Source organism: Marmota monax, unplaced genomic scaffold, assembly GCF_021218885.2.
Source record: "Marmota monax isolate L192 unplaced genomic scaffold, Marmota_monax_Labrador192_F-V1.1 WCK01_AAM20220418_F8-fsc01090, whole genome shotgun sequence".
Classification (NCBI taxonomy): Eukaryota; Metazoa; Chordata; class Mammalia; order Rodentia; family Sciuridae; genus Marmota; species Marmota monax.
This window is the reverse complement of record NW_026694907.1, coordinates 37,538-56,029: the sequence shown is the minus strand read 5'-3', so window position 1 is coordinate 56,029 and position 18,492 is coordinate 37,538. Positions and strand designations below refer to the sequence as shown.

The following is an 18,492-nucleotide window of genomic DNA, read 5'->3' as shown; positions in this document are numbered from 1 at the left end:
GCTAGGAAAAGAAAAGGAGACAGAGATATAGGGGAGATATGTAGAGTAGGAGACTTAGGACCAATCACTTAGTAAAAGGTATAAGAGTTCTTTCTGGGGTGATTAAAATGTTCTAAAATTAGATTATGCTGATGATTTCACAACTCTGTAAATACACTAAAGAGCACTGGTTTATACTGTTTAAATAGGTGAATTTTACAGTATGTAAGTTGGGTCTTGTTTTAAAACAAAGCTGTTTTTAAAAAGCATACCAATTATTTATAATTTTTTTAGTTGTTGATGGACCTTTATTCATTTATTTATAAGCAGTGCTGATTATTAAACCCAGTGCCTCACATGCTAAGCAAGTGCTCTACCACTGAACCACAAGCCCAGCCCAAAAGCATACCAGTTTTTTGAAAATGGGGGCAAGACTAAGTTTTGTGGCTACAGACATATTTGGGTGATAAAACTCTACAGAAAAGTACAGAAATGATTAGTGGGAAAGTCAGGACTGCTCTCAGGTGTTGCGGGGTTGTGATTGAAGTGGGGCACATGACAAAACAGCTTCTTCTCTTTTTTGGGGTGGGGGGTATCAGGGACTGAACCCAGGGGTATTTAACCACTAAGCCACATCACCAGCCCCCCCACTTTTTTTTTAAAGACAGGGTCTTGCCAAGTTGCTTAGGGCCTTGCTAAATTGCTGAGGTTGTCTTTGAACTTGTGATCCTCCTGCCTCAGCCTCCTGAGTTGCTGGGATTACAGGCATGTGCCACCACACCCAGCTACATACAGAGCTTCTGTGGTGGGCAACAGGTTTCATTTCTTGACCTGAATAGTAGTTTCCAGGATGTTTAAGACCCACATGTGTTTTGGGTAGTTTTCTGTATCTGTATTGTTATGTAATAAAATGATTTTTAAAAATAGGGGAATTTTCCAGGTACGGTAGTGTATGTCTATAATCTCAGAGTCTCAGAAGGATGAGGCAGGCAGATCATGTGAGGCCAGCCTGAGCAATTTAGTGAGGCCCTATCTCAAATTTTTAAAAAATGGCTGGGGGGCTGGGGATGTGGCTCAAGCGGTAGCGCGCTCGACTGGCATACGTGTGGCACTGGGTTCGATCCTTAGCACCACATACAAAAAAAGATGTTGTGTCTGCCGAAAACTAAAAATAAATAAGTAAGTAAGTAAATAAATAAATATTAAAATTTAAAAAAAAATGGCTGGGAATGTAGCTCAGCAATAGAGTATCCCTGGGTTCAGTCTCTAGCACTGCAAAATATAAATAAATACATACATAAATACACAAATAAATAAAGTAGGAAAAATCAAGTAAGAAATGACACATATGCCAGACAGACTATAAGGTGCCTCCCATGCACCCCACATTCTGGAGTTCTTACCCTTGTTTCATGCCCTCCCTTTAAGTGTGGGTGTGATCTATGACTTGCTTCTATCCAACAGAATAAGGCAAAGGTAATAGGATATGTGCCATTATATGTTTATGTAATTATTGTGTAAGATTTCACATCCATCTTTTTTATATATATAAATTAATACTGTGCATAGGAAGCCTTATTTTTTAAAAAATATAATTTTATTTATTTATTTATTTATTTATTTATTTATATGTGGTCCTGAGGATCAAACCCAGTGTGTCACACGCACTAGGCAGTGCTCTACCACTGAGCCACAACCCCAGCCCTTCATGTCCATCTTGCCAAGAGACTTTCTCTTCTTTATTGACTGGGAGGAGGCAAGCAACTCTGTTGCAAAAACTCAGGGGGTAAGGAACTGAGGGTGGTCTCCAGTCAACGGTCACCAAGAAATAGCAGCTGTCAATTCAACAACAAGAAACTGAATGCTGCCCACCACATGAGTTCCAGAGCAGATCCTTTCCTGGTTGAGCCTCCTGTGACACTGTGGCCCCAGCTGACATGTCAACTTCAACTTGAGAGACTCAGAAGCAGAAGCCTCAGCTAAGCTGGACGCTGACTCCTGACCCACAGAAACAGTGAGATAATAAATGTAAATTGTTTTAAACCACTAAATCCATAGTAATATCATTACACAGCGACTGATAAGTAATGTATGTCCCTTATGTTCTGGGGTCCCTGTGGCCACCCTTGCATTCAGTGAATCATTACCAGTTACAATTTACTGTAGTGAAAGGCCACAGAATAAAATCAGCAATAGAAAAAGGCACACAGAGCAAGAGAATTCCCAATCATCCATCCCCTCCCAGTGGGGTCCTGAGGACATTGCTTAATTTTCCCAGCAATGATGTGTGGCAATGTGGTTGGAGTACTGCCAATCAGGGAAGGTTCCCCAAGCCGCAGTATTCAATGCTTTTATTGGGGATCTGTCACATAGGCATGCCTCACTGCCCACATGGCTGACTTAATCTCTAGCCCGTGCAGAGGTCAAGGTGATACTGCATGGCCCAAAGCCCCCACTTAAACCAAGCCACTCATGCCAGGCAAGATATTTGAAGGGCTTATAGGTCCCCTCTCTTGAGTCTGTCAGAGGCCAGTCCTTTCTTTGAAATGTGCAGGGTTCAAGAACTTCAAGCCTGCTTTGTTAATCCTGTACCACACAAAAGGATGAACTTCAAAAGTGGGATTCTTAAGTTGAGTTGCCACCTGCTTGAAGGCAGAGAGAGAAGCCAGGAGACCACTGTGTTTTAACCCCTGAGGAAGCTTTATACTCGTACTTGATTTATGATCAGGGAGTTTCCAGGAGTTAGGCCATAGAGCCAGAAGGCAGGGTGCAGAGGAGAGGAGGCCGCCATCTCACACTCATACAGAAGCTTCTCCTGACTGGCCACTGAATAGAAGGCAAGCTTCCTCTCCTCCAGGTCCAGCCAGATGCCCACCACCCCAGGTCTGTCTGAGCCAAGGACAGTTTCTTTGACCATGGTCCATGCAGACAGCTGGCCAGTTCCCTTCCACTCTATGCACCAAGAGTCTGCAGTCCTTCCCAGCATCCGGTCTCGGCTCATGCCCCAAGAGGCCACTCCAACTGCCCAGTTATTGCAGCACTTCGTGTCCACTTCCCAGTAATGCCGCCCAGAAGACAGGGCCTGGGAACATAAGACCTGGCTGGTTGAAAACCTCTCTTGACTCCAAGGATAGGGCTGCCGGAATTGAGACACAGTCACTGTCCGGCAATCCTCTGATACCTTCAGGATACAGGAAAGGCTTCCCAAGTCAAAGGTTGGATTGATGATCCCTGAGGAGAAAAGTATACCACCACAAGATCAGCTGGCTTTGGATCATCCAGGCTAACATGTCATCTAATAGAAAAAGCAGCATTGTATTTTTTTTTTTTTGTGTGTGTGTGTGTGGTGCTGAGAATTGAACCCAGGGCCTTGTGCATGCATGTAAGGCAAGCACTCTACCAACTGAGCTTCATCCCCAGCTCAGTGTTGTGTTCTGAGGGGTGAAAATATTTTACTCATACATGCATTAAAATTGGTACACCAAGGGGATGCGGTTATAGCTCAATGGCAGAGCACTTGCCTAACATGTGTAAGGCACTGGGTTCGATCCTCAGCACCACATAAAAATAAATAAAATAAAATTAAGTCCATATACAACTAAAAATATATTTTTTAATTTATTTATTTAGATAGATAGATATATTCTAGATGTTGTTATATGAACAATACCCCATTCCTGCCTTACTTTTCTTTTTTTTGTACCAGGGATTAAACTCAGGGGCACTCGACCACTGAACCACATCCCCAGTCCTATTTTGTATTTTATTTAGAGACAGGGTCTTATTGAGTTGCTTAGGGCCTCGCCATTGCTGAGGCTGGCTTTAAACTCATGATCCCCCTGCCTCAGCCTTCCGAACCACTGGGATTACAGGTGTGTCCATATCCAGGTGCCTTACTTTTCACCTACCCATTAGTTATCTTTCAGGAAGCCCTCTCTTCCCGCTGGCTGAATTCCATGCAGCACAAAATCATCTCTTATTTTTCTCAATATTCCTATGCTTTACAAGTATGACTATTGCTATTGGATCTCTCTAGTTAAACTTTGGTTTTCTAATTAAGGTATGTATCTTATTCATCTTGTGTGTGTGTGTGTGTGTGTGTGTGTGTGTATATATATATATATATATATATATATATATATATATTTAGCTGTAGATGGACACAATACTTTATTTTATTTATTTATTTATTTATTTTTATGTGGTGCCAGGGATCGAAGCCAATGCCTCACGCATGCTAGACAAGCACTCTACCAGTGAGCCACAACCCTGGCCCTCATCTTGTATATTTCATATTATTTCCCCCCCCCCTTTTTTTTCAGTGTTAGTGATCAAATCCAGGGCCTCAGACATGCTAGACAAGTGCTCTACCACTGAGCAATACCCCAACCCTTGTTGTTTCCTACTGAGTGAACAACTGCTAACTCTTGTGTGCCATGACCACTCAATGCATTATTTCACATACATGCACTTGTGCATCCTCATAGAAAGCCCACAAGAGAAATGCTATTGTTGTCACCATTTTACAAATGAGGAAACTGAGTCTCTAAGGGACGAAGTGATTCATCCAAGCTCACACAGCTAGTGATGCTGGGAGTCACACCCCCAGCTCCATGATCCATGCTCTTAAGGACTCCCCAGACTCGGACAGCAGTAGCACCTATGCAGGTGGGGGAACAGGCAGTTGGCTGTAATTGGTGACCCCTGCCTGGATATTCAAAGGTTGCCTGGGCTCTAAGTGCTCATGGGTCTAGCTGAGTCTGAAATTTGGGAGTCTCAACGCCTCTTTGCCTTTGTACTCAACTCCCCGTGTGGAGGGACCTATTCTGGACAACAAACACAACTACAGTCAGCCAGGGAGTGGGCCTTGCAGCGGGAAGACAGACAGCATGTTCTTCCTTTTCTCTCTACCTTTTTCTTCTTTTAAATATTTATTTTTTTTAGTTGTAGCTGGACACAATACCTTTATCTCACTTATTTATTTTTATGTGGTGCTGAGGATCGAACCCAGGGTCTCGTACATGTGAGGATAGCACTCTACTGCTGAGCCACAACCCCAGCACCCCCCAGTTGTTTTTCTTCAATATTTTTTTTTAGTTGTTATGGACCTTTATTTTACTTATTTATTTATATGCGGTGCTGCTGAAAATTGAATCCAGTGTCTCACACATGCAAAGCTAGTGCTCTACCACTGAGCCACAGCCCCAGCCCCCAAACCTGCGGGGCAAAACGAGCAAAACGAGAGGTCCTCCTAGGTTGAGGGCAGCTCTGGTCAGGCAATGAGGAGGAAGACAGAGCTTTCGGGAATTCCACTAAGGAATCAAAAAAAAAAAAGGAAAGAGAAAGGCCCATCAGTAAAGGCATACTGAAGGTATTCAAGTATCACATCCAGGCACGTGGCTTACTTTATACTGTGGCACACTTCTGATCAGGCAATATATTCAGCCCAGGTACAGCTAGCTCCTGAGGACACTGTGGAATTTTTTTTTTAAATAGTTGGGCACAATACCTTTATTTTGTTTATTTGGTTTTTTATGTGATGCTGAGGATGGAACCCAGGGTCTCACATGTACTAGGCTAGTGCTCTACCACTGAGCCACAACCTCAGCTCTGGAATATTTTTTAATACATATATATTTTTTAGTTGTTGATGGACCTTTACTTTATTCATTTATATACGTGGTGCTGAGAATCTAACTCAGGGCCTCACACATGCGAGGCAAGCGCTTTACCACTGAGCCACACCCCCAGCCCCTCACCGTGAACTCTTACTGTTTGTTTCCCCAGTAAGCCCTAAGGTCCCGGCTTCTTGTTCATCTGTGTATTCTAAGCATGAAGCCCCATATGAGCCCTACATATAGAAAGTATCTGTTGCATTTTTAAAAAATATTTTTTAGTTTTCAGTGAACCTTTATTCTATTTATTTATATGCAGTGCTGAGACTCGAACCCAGTGCCTCACACATGCTAGGCAAGTGCTCTACCACTGAGCCATAACCCCAGCCCCTTGATGCATGTTTATCAAAGAAATTAACTAATACAGTTCCAGGGGTGTGCATCCTCCTGATACCCACCATACTCATGATCCCTGTGTCAATGCCTTAAACTACTGCTATATAAACTGGTAAGATTTGTCTAAACTGCTGCTACCTCCTAACTTGTCTCAAAGTACAAAAGTTGAATTGTTAACTCAAAGCAACTATATGTGCTAGACTGCAATGACCATAACAGAGTAAGAGAAAGTAAAGAAAGCTGGGTGACACATGCCTATAATCCCATGGACTCAGGAGGCCGAGGCAGGAGGATGGCAAATTGAAAACCAGCCTCAAAAATATAGTGAGGCCCTAAGCAACTTAGTGAGATATGGTCTCAAAATTTAAAAATTAAATACAATCAATCAACAAGTACATTAAAAAATGCTCACCATCTCTAGCAGTCAGAGAAATGCAAATCAAAACCACCCTAAGATACCATCTCACTCCAGTAAGATTAGCAGCCATTATGAAGTCAAACAACAAGTGCTGGCGAGGATGTGGGGAAAAGGGTACACTTGTACATTGCTGGTGGGACTGCAAATTGGTGCGGCCAATTTGGAAAGCAGTATGGAGATTCCTTGGAAAGCTGGGAATGGAACCACCATTTGACCCAGCTATTCCCCTTCTTGGACTATTCCCTAAAGACCTTAAAAGAGCGTACTATAGGGATACTGCTACAACGATGTTCATAGCAGCACAATTCACAATAGCAAGACTGTGGAACCAACCTAGATGCCCTTCAATAGATGAATGGATAAAAAAAATGTGGCATTTATACACAATGGAGTACTACTCAGCACTAAAAAAAATGACAAAATCATGGCATTTGCAGAGAAATGGATGGCACTAGAGCAGATTATGCTAAGTGAAGCTAGTCAATCCCTAAAAAATAAATGCCAAATGTCATCTTTGATACAAGGAGAGCAACTAAGAACAGAGCAGGAAGGAACAGCATGAGAAGAAGATTACCATTAAACAGGGACGAGAGGGGGGAGGGAAAGGGAGAGAGAAGGGAAATTGCATGGTAAAGGAAGGAGACCCTCATTGTTATACAAAATTACATATAAGAGGAAGTGAGGGGAAAAGAAAAAAAAACAAGGGAGAGAAATGAATTACAGTAGATGGGGTAGAGAGAGAAGATGGGAGGGGAAGGGAGGGGAGGGGGGATAGTAGAGGATAGGAAAGGCAGCAGAATACAACATACACTAGTATGGCAGTATGTAAAAAAGTGGATGTGTAACCGATGTGAATCTGCAATATGTATACTGGGTAAAAATGGGAGTTCATAATCTGCGTGAGTCAAATGTATGAAATATGATATGTCAAGAGCTTTGTAATGTTTTGAACAACTAATAATTTAAAAAAAATTTTAAATTAAAAAATTTTTAAAAATAATAAAAATAAAAAAGGCTGGGGATGCAGCTCAATGGTAAAGTGCCTCTGGGTTTAATCCCCAGTACCAAAAAAAAAAAAAAGAAAAGAAAAGAAAAGAAAAAGAAAAAAGAAAGAAAGAAAAGGAAGGACAACTTAAAATGTGGACGCTGAAGATGAGCTCTTCCCCTGTGTACCTTGAAGTGACAGGGGCATATAATCTAAGACTCATTTTATGAGATGAAAGACCTTGTCTAGGGGTGTGGGCTGTGGCAATTTAGGGCATGAGAACAGGAGAGTTGTTCATGAGAAGCCATTCTCAAAATTCCAGTGGGCCCTGAAGCAACCCAAGTGATAACACACTTGTGTATCCACTGATAAATGGATACACAAAGTGTGGTTGATAATGGAGTTATCAGTGGAATACTATTCAGCCTTTATTAGAAGGAATTCTGACATACCACAACATGGATAAACCTGAAGGATATTATTCTAAGTGAAATAAGCCAGTCACAAAACAGACACATACTGCAGGCTGGGGGTGTAACTCCATGATAGAGCATGTGGTCAGTATGCATGAGGCTCTGGGTTTGGTCCCCAGAACTGACAAAATAATTTTTTTTTAAATTCATATAGGCAACACTATTCTCCTATTTAGCTGATAAGATTGTTGCTTATTATTAGTTTTTTAAAATAGGTTGTATGACCTGCTAAAATAAATTACTTTTTTTTTTTTGCACAGCTAAGGATTGAATACAGGGTCTCAAACATGCTAGGTAAGCACTCTACCACTGAGCAACATCTCCAGCCCCTTTATTTTATTTTATTTCTTTTATTAAATCTAACATTTCTCATCCCTATTGAGGTGGGAAATAATCTACACTTGAGTGTTTCCAACTTTAAAGATACTCAGAAAAAATTTACACACAATGTACATTCAAAATATACTATTAAAGTAGTATTGAATATGGGGCTGGAGTTGTGGCTCAGTGGTAGAGCGCTTGCCTGGCATGTGTGAGACCCTGGGTTCAATCCTCAGCACCTCATATGAATAAATAAATAAATAAATAGATAAATAAATAAGTTAAAGGATCTATTGAGAACTAAAAACTATTTTTAAAAAAATACTATTGAATAGCTATTAAAACACTGGAAATTATTATGAAATAAAGTTTTATGATGAATTAACCCTCTGGGTATAAAGCAGGTTGCCTATTCACTGGTTACAAAATGAATGTTAGGTTTTGTAAGAGGGAAAATAAGATGTTTACATTAAGCACGTGACTGTACAGAAATATTTGTTATGTAAAACTTAATTATTGAGAAGTTTCTTTTTTTCTTTTTGTTTTTTGGTATCAGGGATTGAACCCAGGGGTGCTTAACCACCAAGCCACATCCGCAGCCCCTTTTTATATTTTACTAACGTCAGAGTCTCACGGAGTTGGTTAGGGCTTCTCTAAGTTGCTGAGGCTGGATTTGAATTCATGATCCTCCTGCCTTAGCCTCCTGAGTCACTGGGATTACAGGCATGCACCACCATGCCTGGCTTCGAGAAGTTTCTTTATAATAGAGTTAAAACAATCTCATTTCTCTACTACAACAAGGGAATAAGATTTTTCTTTTAAAAAATTAGAAAGAAACCCTTGGGCATTTAAAATAATTTAATAATTTCGGGACCAAATCTCTATACGACTATTCTATTTAAGTGTTGCATAAGATTTACAAAATTTCCTGATGAGTTTGTCAAAAGTGTAGATTCCTGAGACTGACTTCTAGAGATGCTGATTCAGTAGTCTGGAACATGAAGAACAACTAGTCTAAGTCTTAAAAATATTGTATGTGGTCCTGGCAATGTATCAGTATATGGTCCCTAGCACCACCGAAAAAAAACAAAACAAGAAAATATCCAATATATTCTCTTTCAGTGTTTTTTGTTTTGTTTTGTTTTTTAATCTTTTAGATAGGCTTTCACTAAAATTTCCCAGGTTGGCCTCAAATTTGCAATCCTCCTATCAGCCTCCTGAGTCTCTGGGATTACAGGCGTACAACACCACACACAGCTCCCCAACATTAATTTTAAAAGACCACACAAGATACGAATAGACAATTCGTGGAGAAATTAAAATTAAAAGTATGGTACACTGCTAATCACTCTTTTACACAACAAATTGACAAAAAACTAGTTTGACAACACACAGTTGGAAGATTGCACTGATATATACTTCTATAGGAGTGTAAATTGGTATAATCCAACTACAAAGAAATTTGTCAACATATAACAAAATGCCAAATGAATTTACCCTATGACCCAGCAACTTTTACTGGCAAACTTACAATTACATCTGTACCCATGTGAAATGATATATGTACATAGCATTCAGCATTGATTGTAATTATAAACAATTAGAAACAATCATGTATCCATCAGTAAAGAATTGGGTAAATAAAAGTCTGTATGCATAGATTGGAATACTAAGCAGCTATGAAAAACAAAACGCTCTCCTGTGTACACTGATTCATAAAGATACCAAGATGTAGAACAAAAGCAACATACAGAACAATGAATATAAATGTGTTACCTTTTGTGTAAAAAAGTAAAACTGTGGGAAATAAAATGCAAATTTATATTAGCTTATATTTTCATAATCAAATTCTGAAGGCTGAGATTGCGGCTCAGTGGCAGAGTGCTTGCTTAGCATATGCGAGGCACGAGGTTCGATTCTCAGCACCACATACAATAAATAAATAAAATTAAAAATTAAAAAAAAATTCTGAATGGATCTAATAAAAAGTGGTGAACTGAGATACAGGGAAAGGGAGAATTGGGCAGGGTGGGAGAGAAACTTTTGTTGTATGCCTACACATAGTTTTGCTTTTTAAATAAAACATTTTAAACTCAACCTCAAAATTCAAAAATTGATCTGAAATTTGTATTAATAAATAAAATCACTATGTTTAGGATTACATGAGACCAAGACAACATTTATTTCTCAGATAATTTCTGGAACAACTAATAAACTGCCCTCTAATCATTTTCCTTAAGAAACTTTCTCCAAAGAATCATGCTTCTCACTTGAACAAGGAATGACTTTTTAAGCATAGCAAGATTATTTAAATATTAGAAAGCTATGAGAGATAGATCCCTACAGTACAAAAAGTTAGCAGTGGCCAGACCAGGAGGTAGGGTTTTGGAGGACCAGAGCTAATCTCTAATGTCTAACTGGCTGCTATAACTTTTCGCATAACTCTGGGGGAACAGAGAACACACAAAGTCAAGAAGAAAGCCCTTTCTACATTGTTACTGTTTGACATTAACATGTACCCCAGAGATTATATTTGAAAAGAATGCATAAAAAATTATCTATACAGTTGCATGCTTTGTTAATAAAGACATTTACTAGTTAACAAATAAAAAGCAACAAGGCAGTATGGCCATTTTTTTTTAAGAGAGAGAGAGAGAGACAATTTTTTAATATTTATTTTTTAGTTTTTAGTGGACACAACATCTTTACTTTTATTTTTTTATGTGGTGCTGAGGATCGAACCCAGCACCCCGTGCATGCCAGGCGAGCGCGCTACCGCTTGAGCCACATTCCCTGCCCCAGTATGGCCATTTTGACAATATTAATTCTGTCAATCCAGGAGCCTGGAAGGTCTTTCCATCTTCTGTGGTTTTCTTCCTTTCTTTCTTTGGTGTTCTGTAGTTATCACTGTAGAGGTCTTTCACCTCTTTTGTCAGATTGACTCGCAAGTATTTTACTTTTTTTGAAGCTATTGTGAATGGGATAATTTTCCTAATTTCTCTTCCAATAGATTCATCACTGATGTATAGGAATGCGTTTGATTTATGGGTGTTGATTTTATAACCTGCTACATTGCTGAATTCTTTTGTGAGTTTTGGAAGTTTTCTGGTGGAATTTTTTGGCCTCTTCTAAATATGGAATCATGTCATCGGCAAATAGTGATACTACCAAAAGCGTTATACAGATTTAATGCAATTCCGATTAAAATCTCAATGACATCCTTCATAGAACTAGAAAAAGTAATCATGAAATTCATTTGGAAAAATAAAGGATCCAGAATAGCCAAAGCAATCCTTAGCAAGAAGAGTAAAACAGGAGACATCACAATACCAGATCTTAAACAATACTACAGAGCCATATTAACAAAAATGGCATGATATTGAAACCAAAACAGACATGTAGAACAATGGTTCAGAATAGAAGACACAGAGACAAACCCACATAAATATAGTTATCTCATACTAGACAAAGGCACCAAAAACATTCATTGGAGAAAAGATAGCTTGTTCAATAAATGGTGCAACAAAATGAAATTGAACCCCCTCTCACCCTGCATGAAACTCAAGTCAAAGTAGATCAAACACTTAGGCACCCAGCATCTCAGGAAGCTGAGGCAGGAGGATCACGAGTTCAAAGCTAGCCTCAGCAATAGTGAGGTGCTAACTCAGTGAGATCCTGTCTCTAAATAAAATACAAAATAGAGCTGGAGATGTGGCTCCATGGTTGAGTGTCCCTGAGTTCAATCCCAGGTACCAAAAAAAAAAAAAAAAAACAAGACTTAGGCACTAGACCAGAGAGACCCTGTGCCTAATAGAAGAAAAAGTAGGCCCAAATCTTTACCATGTCAACTTAGGATCTGACTTCTTTAACAAGATACCTAAAGCATAAGAAGTAAAATCAAGAATCAATAAATGGGATGGTTTCAAACTCAAAAGCTTCTTCTCAGCAAAGGAAACAATCAATAATGTGAAGAGAGAGCTTATAGAATGGGAGAAAATCTTTACTACATGCACCTCAGATAGAGCACTAAATCTCCAGGATATATAAAGAACTCAGAAACTTTAACACAAACAAACAAACAAATAACCCAATCAATAAATGGGCTAAGGACTGAACAGACACTTCACAGAAAAAATACAATCGATTAATAAATATATGAAAAATGTTCAACCTCTTTAGCAATTAGAGAAATGCAAATCAAAACTACTCTAAGATTTCATCTCACCCAGTCAAAATGGCAATTATCAAGAATAAAAACAACAATAAATGTTGATGAGGATGTGGGGGAAAAGGTACACTCAGACATTGCTGGTGGAAATGCAAATTGGTGCAACTATAATGGAAAGTAGTATGGATATTACTCAGAAAACTTGGAATGGAATCACCATTTGACCCAACTATCCCACTTCTAGGTGCATAAATGTATGCTACTATCATGTATAACTAATTAGAACAAATTAAAAAGCAACCAGGGCTGGTGGTGCACACATGTAGTCCCAACTATTCAGGGGGCTGAGGCAAGGAGGACCCTGTGAGCTCGGGAACTGGAGACCAGCCTGGGCAACATAGCAAGACCCATCTCAAAAACAAACATCAAAAGCAGCCTATTTCCAAACCTCCTTGGGAGGATAACATGACAAGCAGTAAGCTAAAACATCAAAAGCAGCCTATTTCCAAACCTCCTTGGGAGGATAACATGACAAGCAGTAAGCTGGGATCTCCGTTTATGGGCTTTATTTTTTATTTTTTAAAGAGAGAGTGAGAGAGAGAGAATTTTTTAATATTTATTTTTTAGTTTTCGGCAGACACAACATCTTTGTTTGTGGTGCTGAGGATCGAACCCGGGCTGCACGCATGCCAGGCGAGCGCGCTACCGCTTGGGCCACATCCCCAGCCCCATTTATGGATTTTAGAAAACGAGTTTCAGTCTATTCAGGGCCTGAGATACAGCACACCTCCAGTCAGGTCCCCAAACTTACCTAGTCACAAACACGCCTCAGCCGACTCCCACTTGATTTACAACCCCACAGAGAAGAAGCAGCCACACTCTGGGATCCTGTCCCCAAAGAACAAAGCCCCGCAGCACTTGGCCATTTCCACCCAGCTCCTGCGTTTAATCCTCCTCCACAAAATAAAATCACCTCACCCTGGGTCTGCTCTTCGGGAGCCGCTTTCCATGTGACGTTTTCTTGTAAGTTTTTCTGAATTTCTTCTAGATCATGGAGAATCTCTCCCATCCTCCCTTCTGATGTGTTGGAAGTTTCTAGGTTTAAAGAAGTCAAGCCACGGTCCTCCCCGGAAGACAAGGCCTATTCATCATAAAACAGCAAATCAATTGAAAGTGCCCATTGGAACCCATCAAATATGACATCCAATGGCCTCAGCCTCCTGAGTCTCTGGGATTACAGGGGTATACCACCATATGTAGCTTCCCATCATTGATTTTAAAAGACAACACAAGATATGAATAGATAATTCATGCAGAAATTCAAATTAAAAAATACGGTACACTCGAATATGTTTTCATTTACCTCCTAGCAGGTTTTTTTTAAGATAAGGCTTTCAAAATATGTACCTTTAAAATAATATGGAATATTATTAGTATAGCAAAATATTAAAGAGTATTAAAGAGTATTTGTTATTTGTTTATTTTGAGATGAGGTCTCACTATTTTATTCAGGCTGGTCTTTTTTAAGTGTATATATTTTTAGTTGTAGATGGACACAATATTTTGGTTTTTTTTAATGTGGTGCTGGGGATCAAACCCAGTTCCTCACACATGCTAGCAAGTTCTTTACCTCTGAGCCACAATCCCAGCCCTTTAGGCTGGTCTTATACTCCTGAGCTCAAATGATCCTCCGGCCTCATCCTCCCAATTGCTGTAATTACCAACTTGCATCACAATGCCAGGCTCAAAAGTGCTTATTTCTGAGTGATGGTGTTATGGAGGAATTTAATTTGTCTTTTGTTTGTTTGCTTTTTGTGATGTTAGAATTGAACTGAGAGCTTCATGCATACTAAGCATATGCCTTACCACTGAGCACACTTCCAGCTTAATGTGTTTTTTTTAAATGCTACATACTTTCTGACTTTTTTTTCAATAAACAAGACTTTCTTAGGTAATACACAAATTAAAAAGTTTACGCCCATCTTGTGGACCTTACAAAATAAATTATACAACTTCACTGAGATAAACCATAAAGGTCAGATAATCTCCCAACTCTATCAAAAGCCAATGTAAGGGTGCTGGGGTTGTGGCTCAGCGGTATAGCGCTTGCCTAGGATGGGGGAGGCCCTGGGTTCAATCCTCAGCACTACATTAAGATGAAGGTATTGTGTCCAACTACAACTAAAAAAATAATGATTAAAAAAAAAAAAGCCAATGTAAGCATGTGGCCACATCTAGCTCTGCTCTCTGGGACCTGTAACACATGCTTCCTGATTTTTCTTTAACCTCAGGTCCTGCTATTTATTCCCCAAGACAGCCCCTCATCTACTCAGTTTTCTTTGATAACTGAAAAATCTATCCTCCAATCTTTTCACCAATCATAACGTATTATACTTATTGAGTACTTTCCACATGCTAGGTATTGAGACGAGATCTCACTATGTTACTCAGGCTGGCCCAGCCTAAGTATGGAATTTGTATAACAACCTCACAAGGCAGGTTTATTTTCCCGATTTTACAAAAGAAGTTGAAGTTCATGGAGATTAACTAAATTGCCATGGTGAATATCATCCTACATGTTCACATTGTTCAAGCACTTTTTTTCTTTTGTACTAGGAATTGAACCTAGGGGCACTTTACTCCTGAGTTACATCCCCAGTCCTATTTATTTTTTTATTTGAGACAGGGTTTCACTCAGTTGCTGAGGCTGGCCTCAAACTTGCAATCCTCCTGCAACTTGTGATCCTCCTGTAACTTGGGAGACTAAGGAAAGAGGATCACAAGTTCAAGGCCAGCCTTAGCAACTTAGCAAGACCCTTAACAATTTAGTAAGAGTCTATCTCAAAATAAAAAAAATAGGACTGGGGATGTAGCTCAGTGGTAAAACATGTCTGGGCTCAACCCTTAGTACCAAACAAAAAACCATGGGTGTTGGGGGGATCACTTTTTTGGGGGGGAAGAGGGTGGTTAGAAAGGGATCTACAATTCAGCCTTGAAGAATTCTAGCATTTAATTGCTCAGAGAGATAGAGAGAAAGAGAGAGAGAGAGAGAGAGAGAGAGAGCCTACAAATCACACTGAAAGGAACCCACCAGAATGTGATGGAGGAAAAAACCAGAAAATTTGTGTCCCAAAAGCTAAGAAATTAAAGCAAGAGAAAAATAAAATGAAAAAGTGTTAAGAGTGTCAAGGCAGATGATGTCATCAACTATATCAAGGCTGCTGAAAGGTCAAATGAAGATAAGAACCAGAATGTCTATAGACCTGACCTAGAGGCCACTGTGATTTTTTTTTTTAAATATTTATTTATTTTTCGGTGGACACAACATCTTTGTTTGTATGTGGTGCTGAGGATCGAACCCGGGCCGCACGCATGCCAGGCAAGCGCGCTACCACTTGAGCCACATCCCCAGCCCCAAGGCCACTGTGATTTTAGAGAGAGTTGGTGGAGTGGTAAAGACAAATCCTAGCCCACTTGGAGCTTCTGTAACTCATATCCAGCATGCCAAACTTCCAGTCATTCATGTTTGGTTGAGATTAAGGGTGTGGCTCAGTGGTAGAGCATTTGCCTAGCATGTGTCAGGCCCTGGGTTCCATTCCCAGTACCCTTCCCCCCCTTCCCCATACAGTTGAGACTTATTGGATCTTGAGTCCTCAAACATATTCATATTGCTCTCTTGGAAGCCATCCCTACCCCTACCCTGTTTCTCAACTTTTTCTCACCCAGCTGAGCCTACTGTGCTCACAATGTTTACTTCGTTGTCTTGTCCAGATTCTGAGAGAGGTGTCTGCCTCTGGAGTCTCTTGACAATGTCCACCAGCTGTCCCACCAGGTCCGTCAGCTTCTGGACGACTTCTGTGATGTTTTCCGGTACTGTCGCCTTTAAAAGAGCAAAGCTGGGCTTGGGAGGTCCTATAAAACAGGACCTGGGAACCAGCACTAAAAAAAGTGAACTGTAAACTCTGTGTCTTTATATAGACCAATGGAATAGAATGGAGAGCCAAGAAATAAGTGCTCATATATACGGTCAAATTAGTATTATTTTATTTATTTACTTATTTATTTGCCGTACTGGGGGGTTGAACCCAGGGCCTCATAAATGTTAAGGAAGGGCTATACCTCAAATGATTTTTTTTTAAATATTTTTTTTTAGTTATAGAGGAACACAATACCTTTATTTATTTACTTTTATGTGGTGTTGAGGATTGAACCCAGTGCCTCATACCTGGGAGGCAAGTGGTCTACCCCTGAGACACAACCCCAGCCCCTCAGATGATTTTTGACAAAGAGTGTCAAGACTATTCAATGGGGAAAAGGAGTCTTTTCAACAAACGGTACTGGGGAAACCAGACATCCATATGCAAAAATCAACTCAAAAAGCTGAGGGTGTTGCTCAGTGTGCTCAGTGGTAAAGTGCATGCTTAGCATGTGTGAGGCTCTGGATTCTATACTCCAACACACATACACACACACACCTCAAAATCTGTCGAAGACCTAAATATAAGGCCTAAAACAATACAATTTTAAAAAGAAAACAGGACAAAGGCTTCATAACATTGGATTTGGCAATCATTTCTTGAATATAACACCAAAGGTATAGGCAACAAAAGAAAAAATATAGGTTGGACATAAGAAATTATTTTAAAAATATACCTTGGGTTGAGGTTGCGGCTCAGCGGTAGAGCGCTTGCCTAGCATGTGTGAGGCCCTGCGAGCGATCCTCAGCACCACATAAAAATGAATAAGTAAAATAAAGGTATTGTGTCCAACTACAACTAAAAAATAAACATTTTTTTAAAATGTACCTCAAAAGACACGAATAGAAGGAAACCCAGAGAATGGGAGAAAATAATTGCAAATCATGAGTCTGATAAGGGATTCATACTCGGAATATATAGAGAATTCCTAAAACTCAAAAACAACGACAACCAAAAGGACACTCAATTTAAATACGGCGAAGGATGTAACTCCAAAGAAGATCCGCAAAGGGCCAATACGCACGGGAAGATGCTCAGCCTCATTGGTGCTGGGGGGAAATGCAAATCAAAACCGCGAAATACCACTTGACACCTCTATAGAGCTGTAAGGCTGTACTTAAAAAAAAAAAAAATCCAGAAAATAGCAAGTGTTGACAGGGATGTAGAAAAATTGGAACATTCATTGTTGGTGGGAACAGAACAGGGCGCATCCACCCTGGAAAACAGTTTGGCTGTTCCTCAGTCGGTTAAATACGGAATTACCATGCGATCCAACAATTCTGTTCCTGCGTATACACCAAAAGACCTGAAGACAGGGGTCAGAGGGGCAGCTGAGTGGCAGGAGGAGAGGGTAGGGGGAGAGAGCGGGCGGCGCGGGCAGCCTGCAGGAGACAGGGGGCGAGCGGGCGAGGCTCCCTACCCGCGGCTGTGCCGGGCGGTGCTCCGGCCCTTGGACCGGGCTCGGGACCCGCTCCGGGCCGACCTCCAGCTCGTTCTGCGCCCGGCTGAACTTGTCCGCCAGGTACTGCAGTAGCGTGTTCTTTCGCAGCTTCGGCGGCAGCGCCGCGCCCTCGAGGCAGGTGGGGCAGGCCCAGGGGTGGCTGGCGACCCCGGTGCCCCGCGCGCCCCACGCTCTCCTCAAGCACTCGCAGCAGAAGCTGTGGCCGCACTGCAGCGTGGCGGGAGAGGTCAGCAGCCCTTGGCAGATGATGCAGTTCAGGTCCTCCTCCGTCAGCCACACGGGGATCGCCGAACTGGAGCCGGGGCCAGCCATGGTGACCCAGGCGTCTGTACTCGGAAGCGAGCGCCCACGTCCCCACTGGCTCCTCCTCCTCCCCACAGCCTCTTCCCCTCCCCGCCGCGGTCCCTCGATGCTTGCTTTCTTCCGCTCAGAGGCCAGAGGACCGACCCGCTGCCGTCCAGCACGCGGCGCCCTGTGGGCAGAGCTGGCCTTCGGTGGCGGCCACTTGCCTGGGAAATCAATTTGCCCCAAGCCGCTAGGAAAGTGCCGATGTTCCAGAGAGTCCCTTTAGCTTGCTCCCGGTCTCCCTCATTAAGATGCAACCCCACATCGTTTGGGAGAATGAGAAAGAGGGTTCGATTCAGGAACTCATTAATGGGGATGCGCCCACTAGGTGTTATCCAGCCCGCTATAAAGTG

General features: G+C 41.1%; 1 protein-coding gene across 4 annotated transcripts; it reads right to left on the bottom strand.

Annotated features, from left to right (window-relative positions):
• Window positions 1-2,278: 2,278 nt before the first annotated feature.
• LOC124080953 (E3 ubiquitin-protein ligase RNF135) lies at window positions 2,279-18,159 on the bottom strand. Of its 4 annotated transcripts, none has more exons than XM_058573538.1 (4): window positions 17,753-18,159; window positions 16,110-16,235; window positions 13,334-13,496; window positions 2,279-3,210 (listed from the first exon to the last, which is right to left on the bottom strand). In XM_058573538.1, the coding sequence occupies exons 1-4, from the start codon at window positions 18,104-18,106 to the stop codon at window positions 2,681-2,683; spliced, it is 1,173 nt and encodes a 390-aa protein (XP_058429521.1). In that variant the 5' UTR covers window positions 18,107-18,159; the 3' UTR covers window positions 2,279-2,680. The 4 variants fall into 4 exon arrangements, with proteins under 4 accessions (XP_058429521.1, XP_046282999.1, XP_058429522.1 ...); XM_046427043.2 differs by having other exon boundaries at window positions 16,101-16,235; window positions 17,753-18,158; XM_058573539.1 differs by lacking the exon at window positions 16,110-16,235.
• Between the last annotated feature and the right edge of the window lie 333 nt (window positions 18,160-18,492).

Coding starts and splice junctions, on each gene's coding strand:
- LOC124080953 (XM_046427043.2), bottom strand. CDS start 18,106: ATGGCTGGCCCCGGCTCCAGTTCGGCGATCCCCGTGTGGCTGACGGAG. Junction 13,497..16,100: donor AAGACAACGAAGTAAACATT/GTGAGCACAGTA, acceptor TATGATGAATAG/GCCTTGTCTTCCGGGGAGGA. Junction 3,211..13,333: donor TCCCGAAGAGCAGACCCAGG/GTGAGGTGATTT, acceptor TTTTCTCCTCAG/GGATCATCAATCCAACCTTT.